The sequence below is a fragment of the Balaenoptera physalus genome (genome assembly GCF_965194825.1).
Source record: "Balaenoptera physalus genome assembly, chromosome: 15".
Taxonomy (NCBI): Eukaryota; Metazoa; Chordata; class Mammalia; order Artiodactyla; family Balaenopteridae; genus Balaenoptera; species Balaenoptera physalus.
The window spans coordinates 35,838,618-35,862,846 of NC_138894.1; the positions used below are offsets into that span (position 1 = coordinate 35,838,618).

The 24,229-nt window shown below is 34.8% G+C and overlaps 1 protein-coding gene across 4 annotated transcripts in view; it reads left to right on the forward strand.

Annotated features, from left to right (window-relative positions):
* Positions 1–24,229, forward strand: part of EXOC6B (exocyst complex component 6B) — a 722,841-nt gene that overhangs the window by 273,961 nt on the left and 424,651 nt on the right. For all 4 annotated transcript variants that reach the window (XM_082426006.1, XM_082426005.1, XM_082426007.1 and 1 more), the window contains one exon: positions 3,293–3,469. In XM_082426006.1, the coding sequence (XP_082282132.1) occupies positions 3,293–3,469 (177 nt within the window). The remainder of the gene's footprint in view (positions 1–3,292; positions 3,470–24,229) is intronic.

The following is a 24,229-nucleotide window of genomic DNA, read 5'->3' on the forward strand; positions in this document are numbered from 1 at the left end:
AGTCAGAGAATCCATCTTATTCTTTGTATACCCAAATTCTTTGTATACTCAGCGCAATATCTGGTGCCAAGTAGATAGTCAATACATGTTTGACTGAAAGTAGGGATACAGAGAGAAAACACTGTGAGTTAGAACAGTGAGAGGAGGCTTCCTAAAGGAAGAATAATTTTACTTGGGTTTTGGAGGAAAGGTTGGATACAGGCAGGGAGAGGTCATCTAGAAGGGAAATGGCATAAGCAAAGATACAGTAGTGGAAATATTTTTAGTATATTATGAGGTAGATTCTGATCCAAGTAGAAGATTCATGTTGGAGAGTATTGGATAATACATTGGAAAATTAAGTTCAGCTTCCATTATGGTGGAGTCTTAGTGATAAGATTATGGAGTTTGAATTTGTACTTGTTCAAATTGTTTCCCCCAGTTTACCTCATGTTTAATTGGTGTGATGAATGATGTGGTTTAAGAAGAGCCTGGCCGCAATATGCATGGGAATTGTAATGAGAAGGTGATGAGTTCCATTTTAGGTATGTTGGAAGTGAAGTGATGGTAGAATACACAGTAGTAATACGAAACTGGAGATATGCTATTGGATCTTGGGAGAGTGGAAAGAGTGGTAGAAGAGTAGGGGCTGAGGAATAAACCTTGCTTAATTTCTGTATATTAGGAAACCAGAGAAGAACATATGTGAGGAATCTTGAGGAAGAGGTGGGTAAATGTGTAAAGATTATTCACAAAGAGAATGAACAACCAAGAAAAAAAAAAGCCTAAATGCTTTCTAAAGTCTATTTGTTTGCTTGATACCCTTTTACCTCTACTCCAACCTAGGCAGCAGAAATCAGTAGCTCCTTCTTTGGCTCCAAGGTTGTCTTTGGAGGGACAGAATAAATGGTCCTGGTGAGGTGGCTTAGCATGTTAGAAAAGAGCTCTGAAGAGCTTTTATTATTATTTTTTTTTACGGACTTTTAGAGTCGCATGTTAATTTTAATATATATTGCATATATTTACATATTTATATCTACATTTACTCTTCTCCACTTCCTGCCAGTCCCATAATATAGATTTTGAATAGATGGTAGTTTTCATTTGCTTCCTAATGGGTAATATCTGAGTATTTATTTCGTTGTTTTACCTGTTTTAGTATTTCCAACTTGGCCAGTTCTTTCTTGGCAGATCTGCCCTGACTGCTCATTTATAGACTGGAGAAGTCTTGATAATTTTGACAGAGGCCCCAGGTTCTCAAAGAGACTTGGAATAAAACTTGCCGTGCTCTCATTTCTAGCATAGGGTTTGCTATTTTAATTTGCTGATTTGGCCTAAACTGCTTTGCGCTCCATCAAATTGATTGGTAAACCAGACACACCTAAAAAGAACAAATCATAGATGATCTAAAATTACTTCCATAGGATACTTTCAGATTTGTATCATTTCAAGTATAAATGATAGTACTTAAGTGTGGCTCCTTTTGATTGCTTTTGGTACACTGATAGTATTTTAGTGATTGTGAAGGAAAAATATTTAACTTTGGATTCAATAAAATAAGACCAACTTATGAAAGCTTTTGGTTTTGCTGTACTGAAAGAGAGGATAAAGAGACAAGTGATTACTCTCTAGTTGAGAACTTGCTTTTTTAAATATGAAAGCTTTAGATTTCTAGAGTCCTGGATCCCTTTTTGTGTGGTTTGCATTGGAAGTAAGTGGGGGAGAACTTCTTACTTTTGAGAGGAGTAGAAAGAATGTTCTATCTAATTTGGGGTCTCAAATGCTTGGAGGATATGTATGTCTTGTGTACAAACATAAATGTGCTTGGATACCTTCTCTCTCAGTTTTGTTACTGAAGCCATGTATTTTATGTAAGTCAAACCAAAATATCAACAAGTACTATGCAGAGAAACAAGTTAGTCCATTGATTCAAATCTCTGGAATGTAGATTCTTTTCATTTTCTTGGCAGAAACTAGCTCACATAGTTCAAGTTTTTCTCTGTCTTGTTATAATTGTCTCATTTAACCAGTACCTGGACTAACACCTTATACTGAATATTTATCTAGAATTCCTCAATCTCATTCAGAATATTTGGAGATTCTGATTTTTCTCCTGAACTAATTTCTACTTGTCACTGAGTAGAAATATCATATATTGATTAAGCAATGTATATTCCGGGAGGTCACATTTCTTAAGCTTTGTATCTTCGGATGATACTAAGTATTAGTATTATTTCTTCTAAAAAGGAAAGCTCCACTGTGAAATACTTTTGGAACGTGCTGGGTTAAACCATATTAAAGAAGTTTCCTTAAAATAGGACTTCTCCCAGTTTCTATTCTGTTAATGTGCATCGTATATCTACAAGAAGGCTTGTATAACATGCAGTGTTTCCCGTTTATTTGACCACAGAACTCTTTTTTTGGGGAAACGTTTTTGGCATGCTTTGAGGGACTGTTGGTATAGTGGGAAGATCACTAATACGGAATTTAGGAGATCACACTTTGGGCTTCTGATTTATCACTTACTAGCCTTGTAGCTTCAAACAAATCCTTTGTCTTCCAGACTATTTCCTGAGTGGTGACTAAGGTCCCTTCCAGCTCTAATACTTTGGTTTAGCTTCTTTTGTTGAGTCTGTACAGTCACACTTTCTACCTCTTTGGATCTATGGAAACCACACCATCATTTGAATCTATTTTGTTAACTTGAGGGAATTATACTTTTCTATAAAAGTTTAGAAAAATAAATGCTTAAAACTCTGTTTTCCACAGACTAAGCTCATGAAATCCTGTTGAATTCATTAGTTCAGATTATTATGATATTTCATTCTCCTGATTGAAATTTATTGGTCTCTTGTATCCACATACGTGTTTCTAAGAGTCCCCTAGGCTTAAAGGCTCCTGTCCCTCTTCTCCCAACCACAGTGGTTCTAGTATAGCACTTACCTTTCAAGAGATAAATATGCAGTCATTTGCACTAATCTCTTGGCTACTTAGGTACAGATCAGTAGATTTCTTTTTTGTGATGACTTAGTGTTTGTATTTGAAAAGTCTCATGATAATATTGACTGATTATCTTTTTTTCTATGGAAACTGGGAAAACGAATAAAGATTGGGTAGCTCCAGGGTTAAAAATCTATACATTAATATGTTTGGTTTTATTTCTGGCACTAAAACTTTATGTATTAAGGCATTTTGTTGTTTTTTTTTTAAGATACCAATTAGTTCAAAATTAGAAGTTATTTGAATGCTTAATTAAGTTCTGTTTCTTTTGTTTCTTTTTTTGTTTATTTGTGTGTATGTGTTTCTATCCTAGGCCCAACAACAAAGAAACCTGGATAACATCATCTTGCAACAACCCAGAATAGGTAGCAAGAGAAAACCTAAGAAAGATGCATATACAATTTTTGATACAGAGATAGGAAGCACTAGCCCCAAGTCTGAACAGGATTCAGGAATTCTGGATGTTGAAGATGAGGAAGATGATGAAGAGGTAACTAACATTTGAACCGGGGAAGTGAACCTGTTGTTACATTTCAATATGGTATGTTTGAGATGTGATGAAGAATTTATCCATATAACATAGCTTGTGTTATCTTCTGGATATTAAATATCATTTTAAATACAAATGTTCCCTGATTTAAGGAAACCGAAGATGTACTAAGATATCTTAGATTAATTCTTTAGACTTTAAATATACTCATCCATTTTTTTTTTTTTTTAAGTTTCAGGGTTTGTTGATTGTATACTGACTGGGTACTACATTAAGGGAAGAGTAGAGTTTACCTGACTTAGAGAAAGAGCTCTATTGATAGATGATCTCCACTGAAGCTGGAACAAAGTTACTTCAGACAAATAAAAGATGTTACTTTAAACAGTAGGAGTAAACAGAGATTTCTTAGGCTTGAGAAATGGTTCAGATTGAAATTGTACAAAGGTTCCAGAAAGTTGAGAACACATTTCTGGAGGAAATAAATGTATGAGTGATTCTAGGGTATCTGGGAATTTTGTGATATATCCCTAACCTCTTAGTTCTGTGACACTTTCAGGTAAAGAATAAGATTAAGTGGCTTAGCTAGTACATTTTTTTATATGCTTCTTTGTTGTTGGAAATATATTTAATGTGTTTTTAAAAATAAAACTAGTATGACATTTGAGATTTCCAGTTAAAACATTTTTGAACTACTTATCATTTGCATAAACTGGATCAGTTTTTTGTGAATATAGTGGTTAGGCACATGAGCTTTGCAGACTTAACAGACTGCATTCAGATATTGGTTTTGCCATTTTATTTTATTTTACTGTAAAAATTGTCATTAATGATCATATTATTTACTTTTCAAATGCTGACATGTGCAAGGAACCATTTACTCCTGTTCTCAGTAACCTGTTTTATCTTCAAGTATTTGTCTCCTTTTCATTGTTTGATTTCTCCAGATAAAACTGGGTTCAGTGTTTCTTCTCCATCATTGTTCTTTGTTATGCCCTTACTAACCTTCTTACGCTCCTCTCCATGCCAAAACTACAGCCCCAAACTTTTCACTGTCTAACTTTGTAATCTTACGGTAATCTTGATCCCCTGAATATTTGTTTAGCATTCTCTCTTGCCTGGAATGACTGGTATGGTTGGATATGGATCCACCCTGGAGATCAGATTGTCAGGGATTAGACCCATCACAGATGACAAATTACAGTAATAGTACAAAAAAACATCAGGATCAAGATAAGTCCAGTTAACATTTTAAACTTACATTTTGGGTGCCCATTAAGGAAATTAAATTCTATCAGGCACTATGGCTTAAGGAAACAGAAGTTAAACATTGTCTGTGCCCCTGGATAATACACACCCCAAAGAGATGGTTATGTGATAAGATGAAAGTATGAAACGTACACAGTTCTCATATATTAGTGAGAACCTTCTGGATATGAGCTACTGTTTATCATTAGCTCACTGAAGATCCTGGGCAAGTCCTTTTTAATTTTTGTGCCATATTTCTTCATTGTTTTGTCTTCTGAGGTCCAAAGAGGATGAAGAAAGTATGACTAGTAAAACGTGTTGGGATCCTTCATAAAGGAAGTATTGTAAGAATGTACTTGGAAGTTAACATTTTAAAATGGTTCTGTATCCCAAATCAAACAGAATTCGTATTAGAGATTTGCTGATTGAGCTCTTACAACAAGAATTCAGCACTTTGCTGTCATCTAATGGCATCCTATCTTAAAAAAAAAATCCTACCTTATATTTATTTATTCTCAGTTTGAATCTTCTTCAAGTGCACATTCTTAATCTCAAACCTCATGTAGAGAATTATTTATTTAGATGTCTCCAAACTGGTTTCTTGGCATAGTTCTTGCATGGTGTGAATAAATTCTTCAGATAAGGTCTTCCGTGACCCACTGTGACGTTCTGACCTTCATTCTTGTCATTCTTCAACAGACCTCATTGAGAGTAGCGTGAATAGTTTTTGAAATATTTTGACTTTTAAACTGTGCCATAGAATCTAGTAGTTCTTAATCTATTTGGAGGCCATTATATTCCTGTGAGAGTTTGATAAAAAATATGGAGCCTTTACCCAGTAAAATCTATGTATATTCACTCACAAAAAGTTCTGCATGAAATTTCAGGGAATTTGTGAAACTCATGTTGCCCTTAGGACCTGAGTTAAGAACCATGTTGTAGAGAAAGTGCTTCTTGAACTTAAATGTGCATAGGAATCACCTTGGAATCATATTTAAATGCAGATTCTGATTCTTCAGGTTGGGGGGCGAATCTGAGAATCTACATTTTTAACAAGCCCCCAGGTAAGGATGGTGCTTCTGGACCCTGGGCACACTTTGAGTTGCAAGGCTGTAGTGGACCACGAGGAAGCATTTTTAGTACATAAAGCAAACAAACTCATGAATGTTTAGGTGTCCTATTGCTTTTTCATTAATATGTCCATATGTAACATTTTTCCAGCAATGAATACAGTACTTGAAGAGAAAGTTATATTTTGTCTTCTAAAATCTGTTGCTTGTAATCGATTACCTGCATTATTTTTTTTGAAATTTTATGATTCTGATTTAATATACTTACGTTTAGGTATTTTTTTCATTCTCTGAAGAACTTTTTGCCCTTTCCTGTGCTTTTAATGGAAGTGTACTTAATACATTCTTTGAGCCAAGTGACATTTGTACATTATTTACTATGTTTTTAGTTTGATAATACTTAATAGTAGACCATAGAATGAGATGGGTAAGGAAAACCAAACACCTAGAAAGTAGCTTTGCACATAGTAAACAGATAATTAGTATATTGTTAAACTGAAATAAAGTTTGTGCCAGAGATGGGAAAAACTTAATAGCCTGGGGAACTGAAGATGAAGTCATAGAAGTGAATTGTCATCTTGGATAAAAAACTGACTACATGTTGAGCTGACTGACAGAGTCAGTCTCTTGATTGCTGAGAAGTGTTGCAGGAAAACTATTCCCCTGTAAATTCTCTTCCTATTTGTATTTTATTTTTGTCTAAACTAATGAAAGGGTCGCCTTAGTTAAGGTAAGTTTTTTTTTAACTTGTCTTATATTAGAGTTGAACTATATAAACTGCTGATATTTGACCATTTTTGATCAACAACTTAATTCAATTGGTTTTCAGTGAAAATATGTATGATTTGGGGAATTTTAAAAAATTATATAAGTTTCAAGTGTACAACATTATAATTTGAGATCTGTATATACTACAGAGTGATCACTCACCAAATGGTCACATCTGTCACCATACAATTGACCCCCTTAATGCCTTGCACCCATCCTCCAGCCCCCTTCCCCTCTGTTAACCACCAATCTATTCCCTGTAACTGTTTGTTTTTGTTTTATTTATCTGTTTTGTTTTAGATTCCACATATGAATGAAATCATACAGTATTTGTCTTTTTACTTCTGACTTATTTCACTTAGCATAATACCCTCAGTTCCATCCATATCATCCCAGATGGCAAGATTTCATTCTTTTTATATAGCTGCATAGTATCATTGTGGATATATCTGTATCTCTAGATCTGTATCTATACCTTTATCTATACCTATATGCCACATCTTTTTTATCCATTCATCCATTGATGGACACTTAGTTTTTTTCCCTGTCTTGGCTATTATAAATAATGTTCCAGTGAACATAGGGGTGCATATATCTTTCTGAATTAGTGTTTTCATATTCTTTGTATATATACCCAGAAGTGGAATAGCTGGATAATATGGTAGTTCTATTCTTAACTTTTTGAGGAATCTCTGTACTGTTTTCCATAGTGGCTACACCAGTTTACAATCCCACTAACAGTATGTGAGGGTTTCCTTTTCTCCATGTCCTCTCCAACACTTGTTATTTCTTAACTTTTTGTTAAAGCCATTCTAACAGGTGTGAGGTGGTTACACCTCTTATTGTGGTTTTCATCTGCATTTCTCTAGTAATTAGTGATCTTGAACATCTTTTTATGTGATTTTTGGCCATCTGTATGTCTTCTTTAGTAAATTGTCTATTCAGATCATTTTCCCATTTTTTAATAGGGCTGTTTGTTTTTTTGTTGTTGAGCTGTATGAGTTCTCTATGTATTTTAGATATTAACCCCTTATTGGATATACGATTTGCAAATATCTTCTCCCATTCAGTAGGTTGCCTTTTTTGTTTTAATGATTATTTCCTTTGCTGTGCAGAAGCTTTTTAGTTTGATATAGTCCCATTTGTTTATTTTTGCTTTTTTTTCCCTTGCTTTTGGAGTCAGATCCAAAAACATCACTAAACAGAAGTCAGTGAGATTACCACCTATGTTTTCTTCCAGGAATTTTATAGTTTCAAGTCTTATATTCAAGTCTTTAAACCGTTTTGAGCTAATTTTTGTGTATGGTATAAGATAATGGTTCAGTTTCATTCTTTTGTCTGTAGCTGTCCAATTTTCCCAATACCACTTATTGAAGAGACTGTCCTTTCTCCATTGTATGTTCTTTGCTCCTTCATCATAAATTAATTGTCCACATATGTGTGGATTTTTTTTCTGGGCTCTTAATTATGTTCCATTGATCTGTGTGTCTGCTTTGGGGCCAGTACCATTCTGTTTTGATTACTATATCTGTGTAGTATAGTTTGAAATCAGGATCATGGTATCTCTGGCTTTGTTGTTTTTCAAGATTGTTTGGGCTATTTGGGATCTTTTGTGGTTCCATACAAATTTTAGACTATTTGTTCTAGTTCTGTAAAATATTCCATTGGAATTTTGATAGGGATTGCATTGAATCTGTAGATTGTTTTGGGTATTATGAACATTTTAACAATATTAACTCTTCTAATCCGTGAGCATGGAATGTTTTTTCACTTATTTGTGTCTTCTTTAATTTCTTTCATCAGTCTTAGAGTTTTCAGTGTATAGGCCTTTTACCTCCTTGGTTAAATTTATTCCTAGGTATTTTATTCTTTTTGATGTAATTGTAACTTGGATTGTTTTCTTAATTTCTCTTTCTGATATTTCAATACTATTGTGCAAGAAATGCCATAGATTTCTGCATATTGATTTTGTATCCTGGAACTTCGCTGAATTCATTGATTAGTTCTCATGTTTTTTTGGTGGAGTCTTTAGGGGTTTCTATATATAGTGTCATGTCATCTGCAAACAGTAACAGTCTTACCTCTTTTTTTTTTTCTAATTTGGATGCCTTTTATTTCTTTTCCTTGCCTAATTGCTGTGGCTACGGCTTTGAATACTTTTTTGAGTATAAGTGGTGAGAGTGGGCATCCTTGTTTTATTTCTGATCTTAGAGGGAAAGCTTTCAGCTTTTCACTGTTAACTATGGTGTTAGCTGTGGGTCTGTCATACATCACCTTTATTATGTTGAAGTATATTCCCTCTATACACACTTTGAGAGTTTTTATTGTAAATGAATCTTGAATTTTAAAAGCTTTTTCTGCATCTACTGATAGTCATATGATTTTTATCCTTCATTTTGTTAATGTGGTATATCACATCAATTGATTTGTGGATGTTGAACTATCCTTGATCCCTGGAGTAAATCCCACTTGATTGTGGTGTATAATCCTTTTAATGTATTGTCGAATTCAGTTTGCTAATATGTTGTTGAGGTTTTTACCTCTATGTCCATAAGAGATATTGGCCTGTAGTTTTCTTTTTGGTGTTGTCCTTGTCTAGTTTTGGAATCAGGGTAATGCTGGCTTCCTAAAAAGTGTTTGGAAACATTCCCTCCTATTCATTTTTTTGGAGGAGTTTGAGAAGGATAGGTATTAAATCTATTTTGAATATTTGGGATGATTCACCAGTGAAGCCATCTGGTCTAGGCCTTTTGTTTGCTGGGAGGTTTTTGATTACTGATTCAGTCTCCTTACTAGTAAGCAGTCTATTTAACATTTCTATTTTCTCATGATTTAATCTTGGTAGACTGTATGTTTTTAGGAATTTATCTGTTTCTTCTAGGTTGTCCAATTTGTTGGCATATTATTGTTCATAGTATTCTCTTATCATCCTTTGTATTTTTGTGGTATCAGTTTTAACTTCTCTTTCATTTCTGATTTTATTTGAGCCCTCTCACTTTTTTTCTTGCTTAGTCTAAAAGCTTGTCAATTTTGTTTATCTTGTTAAAGAACCAGCTCTTAGTTTCTTTGATCTTTTCTATTGTCTTTTTAGTCTCTATTTCATTTATTTCTGCACTGATCTTATTATTTTCTTCCTTCTACTAACTTTGGGCTTTGTTTGTTCTTCTTTTTTTAGTTCCTTAAAGTGTAAAGTTAGATTTCTCTTGTTTCTTGAAGTAGTCCTGTGTTGCTGTTGACTTCCTTCTAAGAACTACATTTGCTGCACCCCACAGATTTTAGTATGTAATATTTCTGTTTTCACTTGTCTCTACATATTTTTTTTTGTTTTTTATTTTATTTATTTATTTTTATTTATTTATTTTTTTAATTTTATTTATTTTGTTTATTTATTTATTTTTGGCTGTGTTGGGTCTTCGTTTCTGTGTGAGGGCTTTCTCTAGTTGCGGCGAGCGGGGGCCACTCTTCATCGCGGTGCGCGGGCCTCTCACTATCGTGGCCTCTCTTGCTGCGGCTCACAGGCTGTAGTGCGCAGGCTCAGTAGTTGTGGCTCACAGGCCCAGTTGCTCCGTGGCATGTGGGATCTTCCCAGACCAGGGCTCGAACCCGTGTCCCCTGCATTGGCAGGCAGATTCTCAACCACTGCGCCACCAGGGAAGCCCACTACATATTTTTTTGATTTCACTTTTGATTTTGTCAATGACTCACTGGTTGTTTAGTAGCATGTTGTTTAATTTCCACATTTTTGTGGGGTTTTTTTTTTCCAGTTTTCCTCTTGTAATTGATTTCTATTTTCATAGCTTTGTGGCCAGAAAAGATGCTTAATATGATTTTGGTCGTCTTAAATTTATTGAGACTTGATTTTTGGCCTAACAAGTGATTTATCCTGGAGAATATTCCATGTGCACTTGAGAAGAATGTGTATTCTGCTGCTTTTAGATGGAGTATTCTGTATAAATCTATTAATTACATCAGATCTAATATGTCATTTAAGGCTGATGTTTTCTTATTGATTTTCTGTCTGGATGGTGTATCTATTGCTATAAGTGGGGTGTCAATGTCTCCTACTATTATTGTATTGCTATTAATTTTCTCTTTAAGTTTGTTAATATTTGCTTTATATATTTTGGTACTCCTGTGTTGGGTGCATACATATTTTAAGTGTTGTTTCCGTAGTGTAGTGGTTATCACATTTGCCTCGCACATATTTATAAACGTTATATATTCTTGCTGTATTAACCCCCTTATTGTTATGTAGTGCCTCTCTTTGTTTTTTATTACAGTCTTTGTTTTAGAGTCCATTTTGTCGCATATGATTATAGCTATACCAGCTTTCTTTTCATTTCCATTTGCATGGAATGTGTTTTTCCATCCTTTTACATCCAGTCTGTTTATGTCCTTACTTATGAAGTGAGTCTTTTGTAGGCAGCGTATAAATGGGTCTTGTTTTTTATTTTTGTTTTTTAATCCATTCAGCCACACTGTCTTTTGATTGGAGAATTTAGTCCATTTATGTTTAAAGTAATTATTGATAGGTAAGTACTTATTGCCATTCTGTGATTTGTTTTCTAGCTATTTTTATAGTTTCTCTGTTTCTTTTTCTCTCTTCCATTGTGGTTTGATGATTTTCTTTAGTGCTTTGTTTAGATTCCTTTCTCATTTTCATTTGTGTATTTACTATAAGTTTTTTCTTTGTAGTTATCAGGTTCACATGTATCATCTCATGTATATAACAGTCTATTTTAAGTTGATAGCAACTTAAATTTGAGCACTTTCCACAATTCTACATTTTTTACTATCCCACTACATTTTATGTTTTTGATGTCACATTTAACATCTTTTTATTTTATGTTCCCTTAGCAAATTATTGTATTTTTAGCTAATTTTATTTCTTTTGTCTTTTAAACTTCATGGTAGCATTATAAGTGATTGATGTGCTACCTTCTTATTTACCTTTTCCCGTGAGATTTTAATTTTCTTATGTTTTCTCCTTATTAATTAGTGCCTTTTTTTTTCAACTTAGGGAATTCCCTGTAACATTTCTTATAAGTCCACTTTAGTGGTGATAAACTTCTTTAGCTTTTGCTTATTTGGAAAAATCTTTCTTTCTCCTTTAATTCTGAATGATAACCTTGCTGGGTAGAGAATTATTGGTTGGAAAATTTTTCCTTTCAGTAATTTGAATATGTCATGCCATTCACTTATGGCCTGCAAAGTTTCTTCTGAGAAATCTGCTGAAAGCCTTATGAGGTTTTCTTTCTATGTAATAAGTTGCTTTTCTCTTATTGCTGTTAGGATTTTCTCCTAGTCCTTACTTTTACCATTTTAATTATAATGTGTCTTGGTGTGGTTCTCTTTGGTTTCGCCTTACTTGGAACTCTTTTGGACCTGGATGTCTGTTTCCTTCCCCAGATTAGGGAAATTTTCAGCTATTACTTTTTCAAATAATTTTTCTGACCCTTTCTCTTCTTTTTGCCTTCTGGGACTTCTATAATGTGAATGTTATTCTGCTTGATGTTGTCTCAGAGGTCCCTTAGGTATATTCACTTAAAAAAATTTTTTTTTTCTTTTTGCTGCTTTTTCTAGGTGATTTCCATGCTTTTCTTCCAGCTCATTGATTCATTCTTCTTCATCCAATCTGCTGTTGAACCCCTCAAGTGTATTTTTCAGTTGAGTTATAACTGCTGTTTGGTACTTTCTTATATTTTCTGTCTTTTTGTTAAGGATATCACTGTGTTCATTCATTCCTCTCCTGAGTTTGGTGAGTATGTTTATGACCATTACTTTAAACTGTTTATCAGGTTGGTTGTTTATCTCCGTTTCTTTAAGGTCTTTTTCTGGGCATCTGTCTTATTTTTTGGTTTGGAATATGTTCCTTTGTCTCCTCATTTTGCCTGGCTCTCTGTGTTTGTCTATATGTATTAGGTGAAACAGCTGTCTCTCTCAGTCTTAAAGGAGTGTTCTTGTATAAGGTATGATCCTTGGGGCCTGGAAGCACAGTCTTCCCTGGCCACCAGAGCCAGGTGCTCAAGGGTTGTCCCTCATGTGGGCTGCACCTGCCCTCCAGCTGTGGTGGGACCTCAGCTGCTTTGTGGGGAGGATGGGGAGTGGTGCACTTGGCCGGCCTGGTTTTGATGTTGGAAATCTGTTTTGAATCTTTATGTCATACTGTGGTATATGCAGATGTTATTGCTTTTCTCTAAATGTCTAGACAGAACTTAAAAAATATTTTTAGAAGTAGTGAACATTTTAGCTTGAGAATATATTAGATTTATCCAAAATATTATTTTTGAAATGTTGGAAGATATAGTACAAAGAACCATGTAAGGTGATATATTATTTGTGAGAAAGGGGACAATAATACCTACTAAGGGTAGGGTCGTTGTGAGGATTGACTGAAGTAATTTATATGATGCTTCTGTCATAGTGCTTGGCACATACAATGCTACCAGTATATAATAGTTACTATTATGGCATTCTGACTGTGTGCTATTTTTGGAATAAAGGTGAAATATATCTTGATGTAGTTTTTGATGATGTATATTTACATGGAGTGGTGAATACAATCTACTGTAAACAAAAAATCTACTGAAATAAAGCAGTATTGAGTAAGAAATAGCTTGAAGAAGCAGTACCTATGATTTCTTCTTTGTTTCTAGGTTACTTCAGAGCTTCTGTATTCTTTTTTTTTTATAATTTTTTTTTTTCTTTAAAGTATTTGTTTATTTATTTATTTAGGCTGTGTTGGGTCTTCGTTTCTGTGCGAGGGCTTTCTCTAGTTGCGGCAAGCGGGGGCCACTCTTCATCGCGGTGCGCGGGCCTCTCACTATCGCGGCCTCTCTCGTTGCGGAGCACAGGCTCCAGACGCGCAGGCTCAGTAATTGTGGCTCACGGGCCCAGTTGCTCCGCGGCATGTGGGATCTTCCCAGACCAGGGCTCGAACCCGTGTCCCCTGCATTGGCAGGCAGATTCTCAACCACTGCGCCACCAGGGAAGCCCAGAGCTTCTGTATTCTTAGAACACTTCATTGGTGTCATATTTCTGGCACATATCTCTCTTAATTTGTTTACATACTGTTAGTGAGCAGTGGTCACTATGTTATCCACAAAACTCTTAATAGAGTATGGATCAAATAAATGTTTGTTGAACAAATGATCCATGTCAGGTTTAACTCTTAAGATTTTGGTGTCTTTTTTGAAATATGTAATTAACACGATGGAAGTGCTAATTTAAATACAAATGTCATGTGTTTAATATAAAGCCTTCCAAGATGTCTTTTTTATATATATATATATATTTTTAAATTTTATTTATTTATTTATGGCTGTGTTGGGTCTTCGTTTCTGTGCGAGGGATTTCTCCAGTTGCGGCAAGCGGGGGCCACTCTTCATCACGGTGCATGGGCCTCTCACTATCGCGGCCTCTCTTGTTGCAGAGCACAGGCTCCAGACGCGCAGGCTCAGTAATTGTGGCTCATGGGCTTAGTTGCTCCGCGGCATGTGGGATCTTGCCAGACCAGGGCTCGAACCTGTGTCCCCTGCATTGGCAGGCAGATTCTCAACCACTGCGCCACCAGGGAAGCCCCGAGATGTCTTTTTGATTATGATACTTTACTAATTTTGAGATAACAAGTTGTATTTGTTTGCTAGAGCTGCCATACCAGAATACCACAGGTTGCATGGCTTAAACAACAGAAATTTATTTTCTCATAGTTCTGGAGGGTGATACTCTCAAGATCAAATTGCCAGCAGGGTTGGTTTATCCTCAGGCCTTTCCTCTTGGCTTGCAAATGGCTACCTTCTTGCTGTGTCCTCACATGGCTTTTTCTCTGCTTGCACGCCCCAGGTGTGTCCTCCTCTTCTTATAGGGACATCAGTCCTATTGTATTAGGGTCCCACCCTTATGACTTTATGTTACTTTAATTACCTCCTTAAAGGCCCTATTTTCAAATGCAGTCACTATGGGGGTTAGGGCTTCAATATATGAATTTTGGGGGAGACACAATTCAGTCCATAACAAGGTGATTGTAAAAAAACACAAGATTTGTCTATAGAAAGTGTGAGTTCTGTCAGCTTTTGTGCTGTTGGAGGAAGTCCTATAATTTCTCTAAGCATCTCTTTTCTCACCTATAAAATAGTGACAATAATTAATTAATGTCAAATTGCTTATGTAAAATTGTGGTTATGATATTTGATCCAAATTTCAAATTGTTTATTGCAGAAATTTCTATTGACTGGAAAGTAACAAAATGAGGGTTATTTCTCAGCAAGTTAAAGTGAAATAAAAGATGCTGTTAGGACTTTAGAGTTTAAATTAGAGGTTGTATATTGGCAGCCCATGGGCCAGAAACAGCTTACAGAATGGTTGTTGGCTTGTACAGTGCTTAAAAGTTTTAAAATTAGTTTAAAACTTTTAAAAGTTAGTTGAATTCACATAAAAAAATCTATATTTCCAACCTAGTCTCTTTCTAAGCATGGTAGTAATATACTAGCTCTGAGCTGCAAGGTTGCTACAAAGGATGTGGTTTTTCCACTAAGCCACAATCCCGGTTGTGTCTGCACATTGGATATTGCCATTTATTATCATATTTGTGCAGTTGTTGAGGGAAATATTACTTTTACTGAGTGTGTATTAAAAAATGGCAAAATGGAAGATACACTGGCAGGACCACATGTTTGGAAAAAAAAGATGAGAATATACTCCATTGTAAAAATAAGTAGTAGTCCTAGATATTTCATATACAAAGTATGTCTGTTAAAAGAATACAGTTTAACATGCTGGCCTGCTTTGCTGGTTCCCTGGACCCACTGACCCCTGTCTCCTTTGAGTTTTCCATTTCTATTCTTGATGAAAGCTGGTCTATTAAGGATAAATGTAGTCAAATGAAAAGTAGGTACCTATATTTATAACCAAATGGCAATAAAGACAATTGACAAAGTTGAATGAAAACATTATGACATGCTTAGATATTCTGTTTTGCTTTTCTTATTCCTAGTTTTTGATCTTTTGGGTCTGTCCATTGGCAAAAATTTATTATGGCTCTCATTGATTTAAGATCTTTAAAATTTTTTCATTTTCTGATAGTATAAAGTTCTCGTTTTGAAATTATTTGCCTTAATTATAAAAGTCTACTTGCCTTTTCAGGTCTTCTGGAATTTCTCCTTTATGTGCTCATTGCTTATTCAACTACCACCTTCACTCTGTGCTAAGTTGCTAATAACCCCAACTAGGGAATGTACTCCCCCCCAACTCCTTGTCTAAAATACCAAATTCTACTTTTCCCTCAGGACTAGGTCAATCTCAGCTCTTCTGTAACATCCTCTGCTTACTTATTTATAAGATTTTTTAATTACAGTATAAGTGATATATAACATTATATTAGTTTTGGGTATACATTGTAATGATTTGATATTTCTGTGTATTGCAAAATGATCACCACAGTAAGTCTAGTTAATCTATCACCATACATAGCTGCAATTTTTTTTTTTTTTTTGGTGATGAGAACTTTTAAGATCTACTCTCTTAACAACTTTCAAGTATATAATACATTATTATTAACTATAGTTGCCATGCTGTACATTACATGCCATGACATTTATTTTATAATTGGAAATATGTACCTTTTGACCCCTTTCACTCATCTTGCCCATCCCCAACTCCCACCTCTAGAGTAATATCCTCTTTTTTAAAAAGCTTTTTTAAAAGAAATTTTAAATCTTTAGAAAACTTACCAGAGTGGTAAGATGAACATACGTATACCTTCACTTAAATACTTACTAAATTTGGAGATTTTTCTCTCAAAAAATTGATTTGAAAGTCAATTTTATTCTCCACCCTCTCCCACTGCCCCAGCTAAAGTTGAATCATTTGAAAGAAAGTGGCATATTTCATCCATCATATTTGAACTCTCAATACAGAAACTTCTAGTTTTCTGAGAATGACATCCTTCCACATAACCACAATACAATGGTCACACTCAGGAATTTTAATTTTGATACAATACTACCACTTAATATATAACTTGTATACAAATTTCCCCAGTTGTCCCCATAATGTCCCCGTAAGTTTTTTTTCTTTCATTTTTTTCTGCAACCACATCTAGACAAGTATCACACATTGCATTTAATTTTTAAGTCTATTTATTCTCCTTTAATGTCCCTTTATTTAGGTACATCTGGTGCGTCCTCATGATTAGATTCAGGTTAATCATTTTTGGCAGGAATATAACAAAAGTAGTATTATGTTCTTTTCAGTGCATCGTATCAGGATGTACACAATTGGTTAAGGTGGTGTCTACCAGATTTCTCCACTGTAAAGGTGCCTTTCCTCCTTTGTAATTAATAAGTGATCTAGGAGTGATACTTTTAGATCATGCAGCTATCCTGTTCCCTGTTTTTCACCTGTTCGTTTAGAATTCATTGATGGTGTTTTCCTGAATCATGTGTTACTGTGGTGATTATAAAATAGTGATTTTTCTATCTTTATCATTTCATTCACATTGATTAGTTGACATTATTCTATAAAGAACTTTACTTTTCTCCCTTTCTTTTTTTTTTTTTTGTGTCAGTGTTGTCGCATATATTCTTTTTTATATACAAGTGTTACAGTCCATTCTTGTCTTTCATTCTGAGTCTCCAGTTGTTCCAAATTTGGCTAGTGGGAGTCTCATCCATTGTCTTCATCAATTTTTGAGCACTTCCTTTTTTTTCTGGCACAAGATATTCTTGGTCTACTCCAGGTTTTGCCCCAGCCCCCAGTATTATCTATTTTGTCAAAGAGTTCTTGTTCCTTTTACTGGACAGTGATATTTAGAAACTGAGATGTGGGCATTAGGTATGCTCTTTTTGTGGACAGAGTTAAGAAATACACATGCTGTACCAACATAGGCATTTTTATAAATTGTGAGGTAAACCTGATGCTTCTAATTTAAACCTGATATCATAGTTCTTCCTCTTCTTCTATTCCATATTTGTGTCTCTGAGAATTCTGGTTCCCAGAGTATTAATATATTTACTCATTTGCCTAATCATATAACACAAAATAGTTTCAGAATTTCTATGCATGTGCCACTAAAAGCAGTAAACTTATTAAGTTCAAGATTTGTTTGCAGTTCTTCTCATCTTACAATACAGTGGAGCTATATAGTTCAGAGTATTTTGTTCAGATGTTTCTTGGCTATTTTATTTTCTCGTGTGTGATTGTTACCAAATTTATATATTCTTAGGTTCATTTGTTTCTTTTTGTGTTATTTTTGGGGTTCCCCATCCTTATTAATTTAATTTTTTTGACTATGTAAAATATGAACATGGTTCAAAAGGCAGAATTATGTAAGAAGATATGTTCAGTGAAATCCCATTTTCCTCTTTATCTCTCCCTTCCTGATCCTACCCACCCTTTGTAAGTAATCAGTATTTTGAGTTTGTGTGTGTTTGTGGTGTGTGTACTTAACCCTTTCTCATACCTTACACAACATTAATAGCATCATACATATATATTTTTTGTACTTTGTTTTTTCACTTGAAAATATATCCTGAAAATAGTAATTTTCATATCAGTTCATAGAAATCATTCTCATTCTATTTTTTACTGCCAAATTGTACTCTATTATTTGAATGAACCATAGCTTATTCAGCCAATTTCCTATATGTAGGCATTTAATGATTTCCAATCTTTTCCTATGAAAGTATAGTGTCTCTACTACATAGCTATTTGAATTAACTTAACAAAATACTGACAAAATCAAGTACTGGCAGGGTGCTGAACAACTTAAATATTGCTGTGAAAATGCAAAATGGTACAGTCAGTTTGGAAAACAGCCTGTTAGTGTATTATAAAGGTGAACATACACTTAGCATATGACCCCAGCGGTCTCACTCCTAGGAATTTACCCATTATATTCACACAATAACCTCTACCTGAATGTTTATAGAAACTTTATTCATACATTGCCAGAAAGTAGAAGCAACCCAAGTGTCCTCCAATGAGTGAAGGGATAAATGAACCGTGGTATATCCATAATTAGAGTATCACTCTGAAATAAAAGAAGTGAACTATAGATACATGAAACAACATAAATGAATCTAAAATGCATTATGCTAAATGAAAGAAACAAGATTCAAAGACTACATATGGTATGAGTCTATTTATATGACATTCTTGAAAAAGCAAAACTCTAGGGACATAAAATGGATCAATGTTTGTCAAGGGCTAAGCATTAGGGAACAATTTGACTACAAAGGGGCATGAGGGAAATTTTGGGGGTGGTGGAACACTTTTTAAAAATCTAGATTGTGATAGTGATTACAGGACTATATGGATTTTTTTAGAACATACAGAGTTGTTCACTAGAAAGGATGGATTTTACTGTATGTAAAACACCTTAAAACTTAAAAAACGTTTCATAATAAACCCCAAAACCTGAGAATTGTTTTCCATATAGTTGGAGATGTTTCTTCAGGGTAGGTTTCTAGATTGTTGATTCAAGGGGTAAATGCATATGTAGTTTTGTTAGATAATGTCAAATTCTGCTCCATAGAGGTTGTAACATTTTCTATACCTCCCCCCTACCAGCAATGTATGAGGTGCCTATTTTCTTATAGCTTCCTTAAGAGACCATTTTGTTAAGTTATTGAATTTTTCCAGTTGCATAAATGAGAAATGGTATAGTTTGAGTTTGCATTCCTTTTACTGTGGGTGAAATGTAGTATCTGATAAGTTTGAGGGCTATTTAATTCTTTTTTCCCCAATAAACTATCTGCTCATGTTTTTTGCCCATTTTTTTCTAATGATTTTGGGTTTTTTTCCCTTCAATTTTTATGATTTCCTTATATATTAGGGATATTAGTTCTTTATCTATAATATTATAATATTTTCTTCTACCTACTTTTGACCACCTTAACTTTTCCTTCTCTTAGAACTTTTATATTTAATACCATATTCGTGCTAAATTTCCTTTTTGCCTAATAGTTTAGAGTTTCTTAGCATATAGTAGACCATTGTTAAATAAGGACCAGTTGAATTTTTATTTCCGAAGTGTTCAGGTTCAAGCAGAGAATTCTTGAGGGACCCTCATTTAATTTTGGCCACAAGGTTTTTTGCAATGTCTCAGTAAGGAGAAATGCTGATATTTTTCCTGATTTCTTCTGTTTAGTGCAAGTACTTGAGTAAATTAAATGGTAATCTACCGAGGGATTTCTCAGGAAGAATTCTAATAATTTGTGAGAAGCTCAGTAGAAAAATACTGTACTTTTTAGGCTAGGGCTCTGGTCAGGGTGTTCTTATATGTTTAAAAGCTTAGAAAATTTTTTATACTTTAGCCAATTCTAGTCACTTAGAATCCTATGCCTTCTATTTTGTGTGTCTGTGGTGTTTAGTCCAGCTTTATTAAAGCTTATGTCCAAATGAATTCTACCCTTCTTTTCTCTGAAATTTGGAAGTCAAGTAGTTCAGAAAAGTACACTGGTAAAAAATGTTTGACGGGTATTTCCTGGCTTCCAAACATAATATGGGCAGTCAAATTTGATCCTCTGAATTCAGAGGCAATGCCCCTTTAGCTAATCATTTGTTGTTTTCTCCTTTGAGAAAAATGCCTGGTGCATTTTAACGACTTGAGATCCAACTAATTTTCAGAGATAGGCACCAAGTCCCTAGATTCATTTACCAATACCAAGAAACCAAAATACCAAAATACTGTTTTAAGTGGTAATCAAAAGTATTTTCAAGATGAAGAATGATTCAAATAATTAGTGAGAAACATAACTCAATTCCTTGCAAACTTCTATCATACTCTTTTTGGAAGATCCACCTACTTTAAAAGGGTTCGTAAGAGAAAAATAAATGGCCTGTGTGTGTGTGTGTGTGTGTTTGTGTGTCTGTATCTCCTGGGGCAGCTGTGTGAACAACAGAACTAGAGTACCCTAATGCATTTCTGTTTTCATGCACTGTCTTTATCAGCAGCCTAGGTAAATCTCTCTTAGTACATTTGCTACTCTTCTTGAGTGGAAGGAGACAAGCAATGGTTTCTTGTACTCTATTCCCCTTTTCTAATGATGTGCTTACCCAGTAGTAAAGCGGGTAGATTTACCAGGTTGTTACCTACAGATACTCTTTCTCCCTGCCTCCCTTCACTAGTGAGCCTTTAAAGGTAGTGGAAAGAACTAACCTCTAACTCCTTTTTTTGGGAAAATAAATATTAAATGAGTGTATCTGTTAAAACCTGAATGTCATTATTTATTTTAAAATCAAAATCTCCTTTTTTTAAAAACATTTTACTTATCATATATGAGACGAACTTACCCACTAACCTTTCCATTTTCAGAAACTTCCTTTGACTTGAACTAAGATGTATTAGAAAAGAAGAAAAACATACAAAAATCAGATCCTGATGTTTTGCAAGAATTTTCATAATCAGAAATACTCATGTTTCTTTTCTTCTTGACATCTAATATTCCCGTTTCTCCTCTGAATCTTTATATCTTCTCGAATGTATATTGTGTACAGAGGTTCAAAAGACTATTTTTTTCAGGGTGCTTTTCATTAATTCTATTTATAAATTTACTTTTCTTACTTTGCAACATCCTCTGTCCGGACTCTTTTTGCCATCTATTTAGTGGCATCATGTGATAGCTAGTATATTGATGGATATAATGCTATTTAACAGCAAATAGTCTCTAGACAATAATTAGGGAGTATTTCTTTGACTGAAGCTGTTAATATTTATCATAGGAATATAAGGTTGAAACAGACAGATTAGCCATATATATTGGTATCTAACAGTACACCATCTCTAGTGGGTATGTGAATGTTTAATTGTCGAATGTAGTTGTTGCCTCCATGACATCTACCTATGGATGTTGTAGGACTGTCACCTGTAAATTCTTTTAACAGCTTATTATTATCTGTTATTTTAAAATATATCAAAGTTCTTTTAATTTATATAATATTATAATGTGCTCTCAGGCATAGATTTCTTAGGTACATAATCTAAAATTTTACCTACTGTTTGCTCCTCCCTGAAAATAAAGAGGTTTGAGCTGGCAGAAGGCGCTCCATTCAGAAACTATATAGGGAATTAGGCAGCTGCTGTCCTTGGTGATGAAATCATTTCATGTGAATTCTTAAGGAAAACAACTAGTTAAAAAAGCGGGATAATCTTAAGTATATTGTTTGTGGCTACTGTTGGTATGAAGATAGATCTGTTTGAACTAGAAAAATACAGACTCCAGTATCTTAATGTCTTGAGTTCCTGACTGCCATGCAGAGGAAATGTTTAACTATTTTAATCATGTTTCTGTATCTCAGAAAGAAAGCCCTTATGAGAGGAAATGACAACGTCCTACCACAAAGTTATCTCTTATCAGTTATAGTCTCAGTCGATAATGATTTGTCAAACTTGGACATGTGTAAAATGCAAGGGCTGTGTTATTTACTTTGGAAAGGAAAAATTAGATGAAGCTGATAAAGACGGAGTCATGGCTTTTGTTAGGAGACAGAAACCATTAGAGGCAGTCATTGTTAGCTTAGGAAAGTGTCCTTGGACCCCTCCCTCTGCCCCAGCTGAAACCTAAACCTGCTTGGATCATTCTTTGCAACTTGAGGGGAGGCAGGGGCAATGGAGGAGAAGAAGAATGAAGACAGCTCTGACAGAGATTTAGCATTTTTTAAATAGGGAGCAAAATGTGGACCTTGAAATAGACTATTTATGTGAGTCAGGAAACATTGCCTTTTGTTCTAGTACTCCTTCCCCACTCCCATTTATTTAGGTTTTTGAAAGTTCATTTCTTATCCTTTCAAACGTGTAGCATTCCTTCACGTACAGTGTATGTTGCTCTCCTCCTTCCACCTTTCTGAAGATGTAAGTGATTCTTTTTCATTAGTGGAAGCAGAGAAAACATATCTAGCTCAAAGCAACATGAGTCAGTGCATGCTTTACATACCTTTCTTCTCACAGCACTCTTCTGGGTTCCTCACAGTGTTCCTAGTGTTCCTCACAGAAGGGAGCATGGAGGAAAAATGATTTCTAAACAGTAGGCTATTTGGAGGGTGGAAATAAAGTTTGCCCCATTCTGCTCCTTCTTGTCTAGATTTCTGTGTACCACTTTCAAAGCAGGAAAGCATGTGCTTAGGAGGACTTAACTGGATTATGATTTCAGAGGCTAAGAAATAGCAGAGCTGGTACTTCCAGGTCAGAGTGCTTTAAACAGTTTGAAGGGACTTCCCTGGTGGCACAGTGGTTAAGACTCCACGCTCCCAAGGCAGGGGGCCGGAGTTCGATCCCTGCTCAGGGAACTAGATCCCACATGCATGCTGCACCTAAGAGTTCGCATGCTGCAACTAAGGAGCCTGCCTGCCGCAACTAAGACGGGGCCCAAATAAATAAATAAAAAAAATATTAAAAAAAAAAAAACAGTTTGAAGCTGAATATGATGATGTCAAGACAGCCTCATAGAGAATAGGTTTGATAAATATTTGGTGAAGATGACAGGAAAAGCCTTTGTCTCCTCTCTAATTATATGTATTTTTTATTTGGCCCAGATAAACCAGTCTTCTCAGAACATTAGTAAAGGGCCCCATTAGGTTATTTGTCACAGATTTCTGGGGAAACTGTCCCCTAATGTGGATGTTCATTCTGTAAGGATGGGTCTGACTTGTGAAAGGGCCAAGGCTCTGTCTGAGCAATGGTTAGAAGCAGTTTCCTTTTGAATGAAACCATGGCTCTGAGTTCAAAGCAAAACAAAATAAATAAACTGCATGAAGAAGAGCATATAAACAAAGTTGTGATGAAATTTGTTATTTAAAATTAGGTAAAGTTTTCTTAAACTTTTTTAAAGTATATATTTCTAAAAAATAACTTTATAATCGTTAATTCTAAATAAAGGGGAAAAGTTTCATTTTCTATACAGATCAAAAAAATTTTTTTTATGCATTTCTTTCTTGTCTTTTTTTCATATGTACATGTAATTTTTAGGTAATTTAAATACTATTGTAAATATAATTTTATGGAAATTTTCTATTGTTTCTTCTTTTGAGATTGTTTTTCACTTAGCTCTAATTTTCACTAGTAGGCTCTGGTTTTCTGGAAAAATAAAATAAATTTTCTTGAAATCTCCACTTCAAAGAGGAGCGACTGTAAAAGTGCTTTAATGTTGTGGTCATTTCAAATAAGAATGCCTGAAATGATCACCTGCTGCCTCTTTTTGTGTTAAGATGAAAATGAGTTTCCATTGTACTCTTAAAGTTAGAAATTTTACATGCTTTTTAGTCATACTTTTGTTTACCTACATGGTGCCCATCTGTCCATAAAATGTTTTTCTCAGTAATTTGGCAATGCTCACTAACTTTTTCTTTCTCTTTTTTCTTTTTGGCCGCACCACGCGGCACGTGGGATCTTAGTTCCCCGACCAGGGATCGAACCCACGCCCCCTCCATTGGAAGCGTGGAGTCTTAACCACTGGACCGCCAGGGAAGTCCAATGCTTACTAACTTTTCTAAATGCCTTTTTTTTTTTTTAAAGGGAAACTATGCTTTGGCCATGGTGTAGGATCTTAAGCACCTTATCATCTTTGGATTCACAAAAAGTTTGTTTTGAGTGCTTATAGAGTGTATACTGTATAGAGTGAGGTTCCCAAACACAGAGATTTAATCTCTACTCTCATGGATGCAAAGCAAATGAACAGAATAG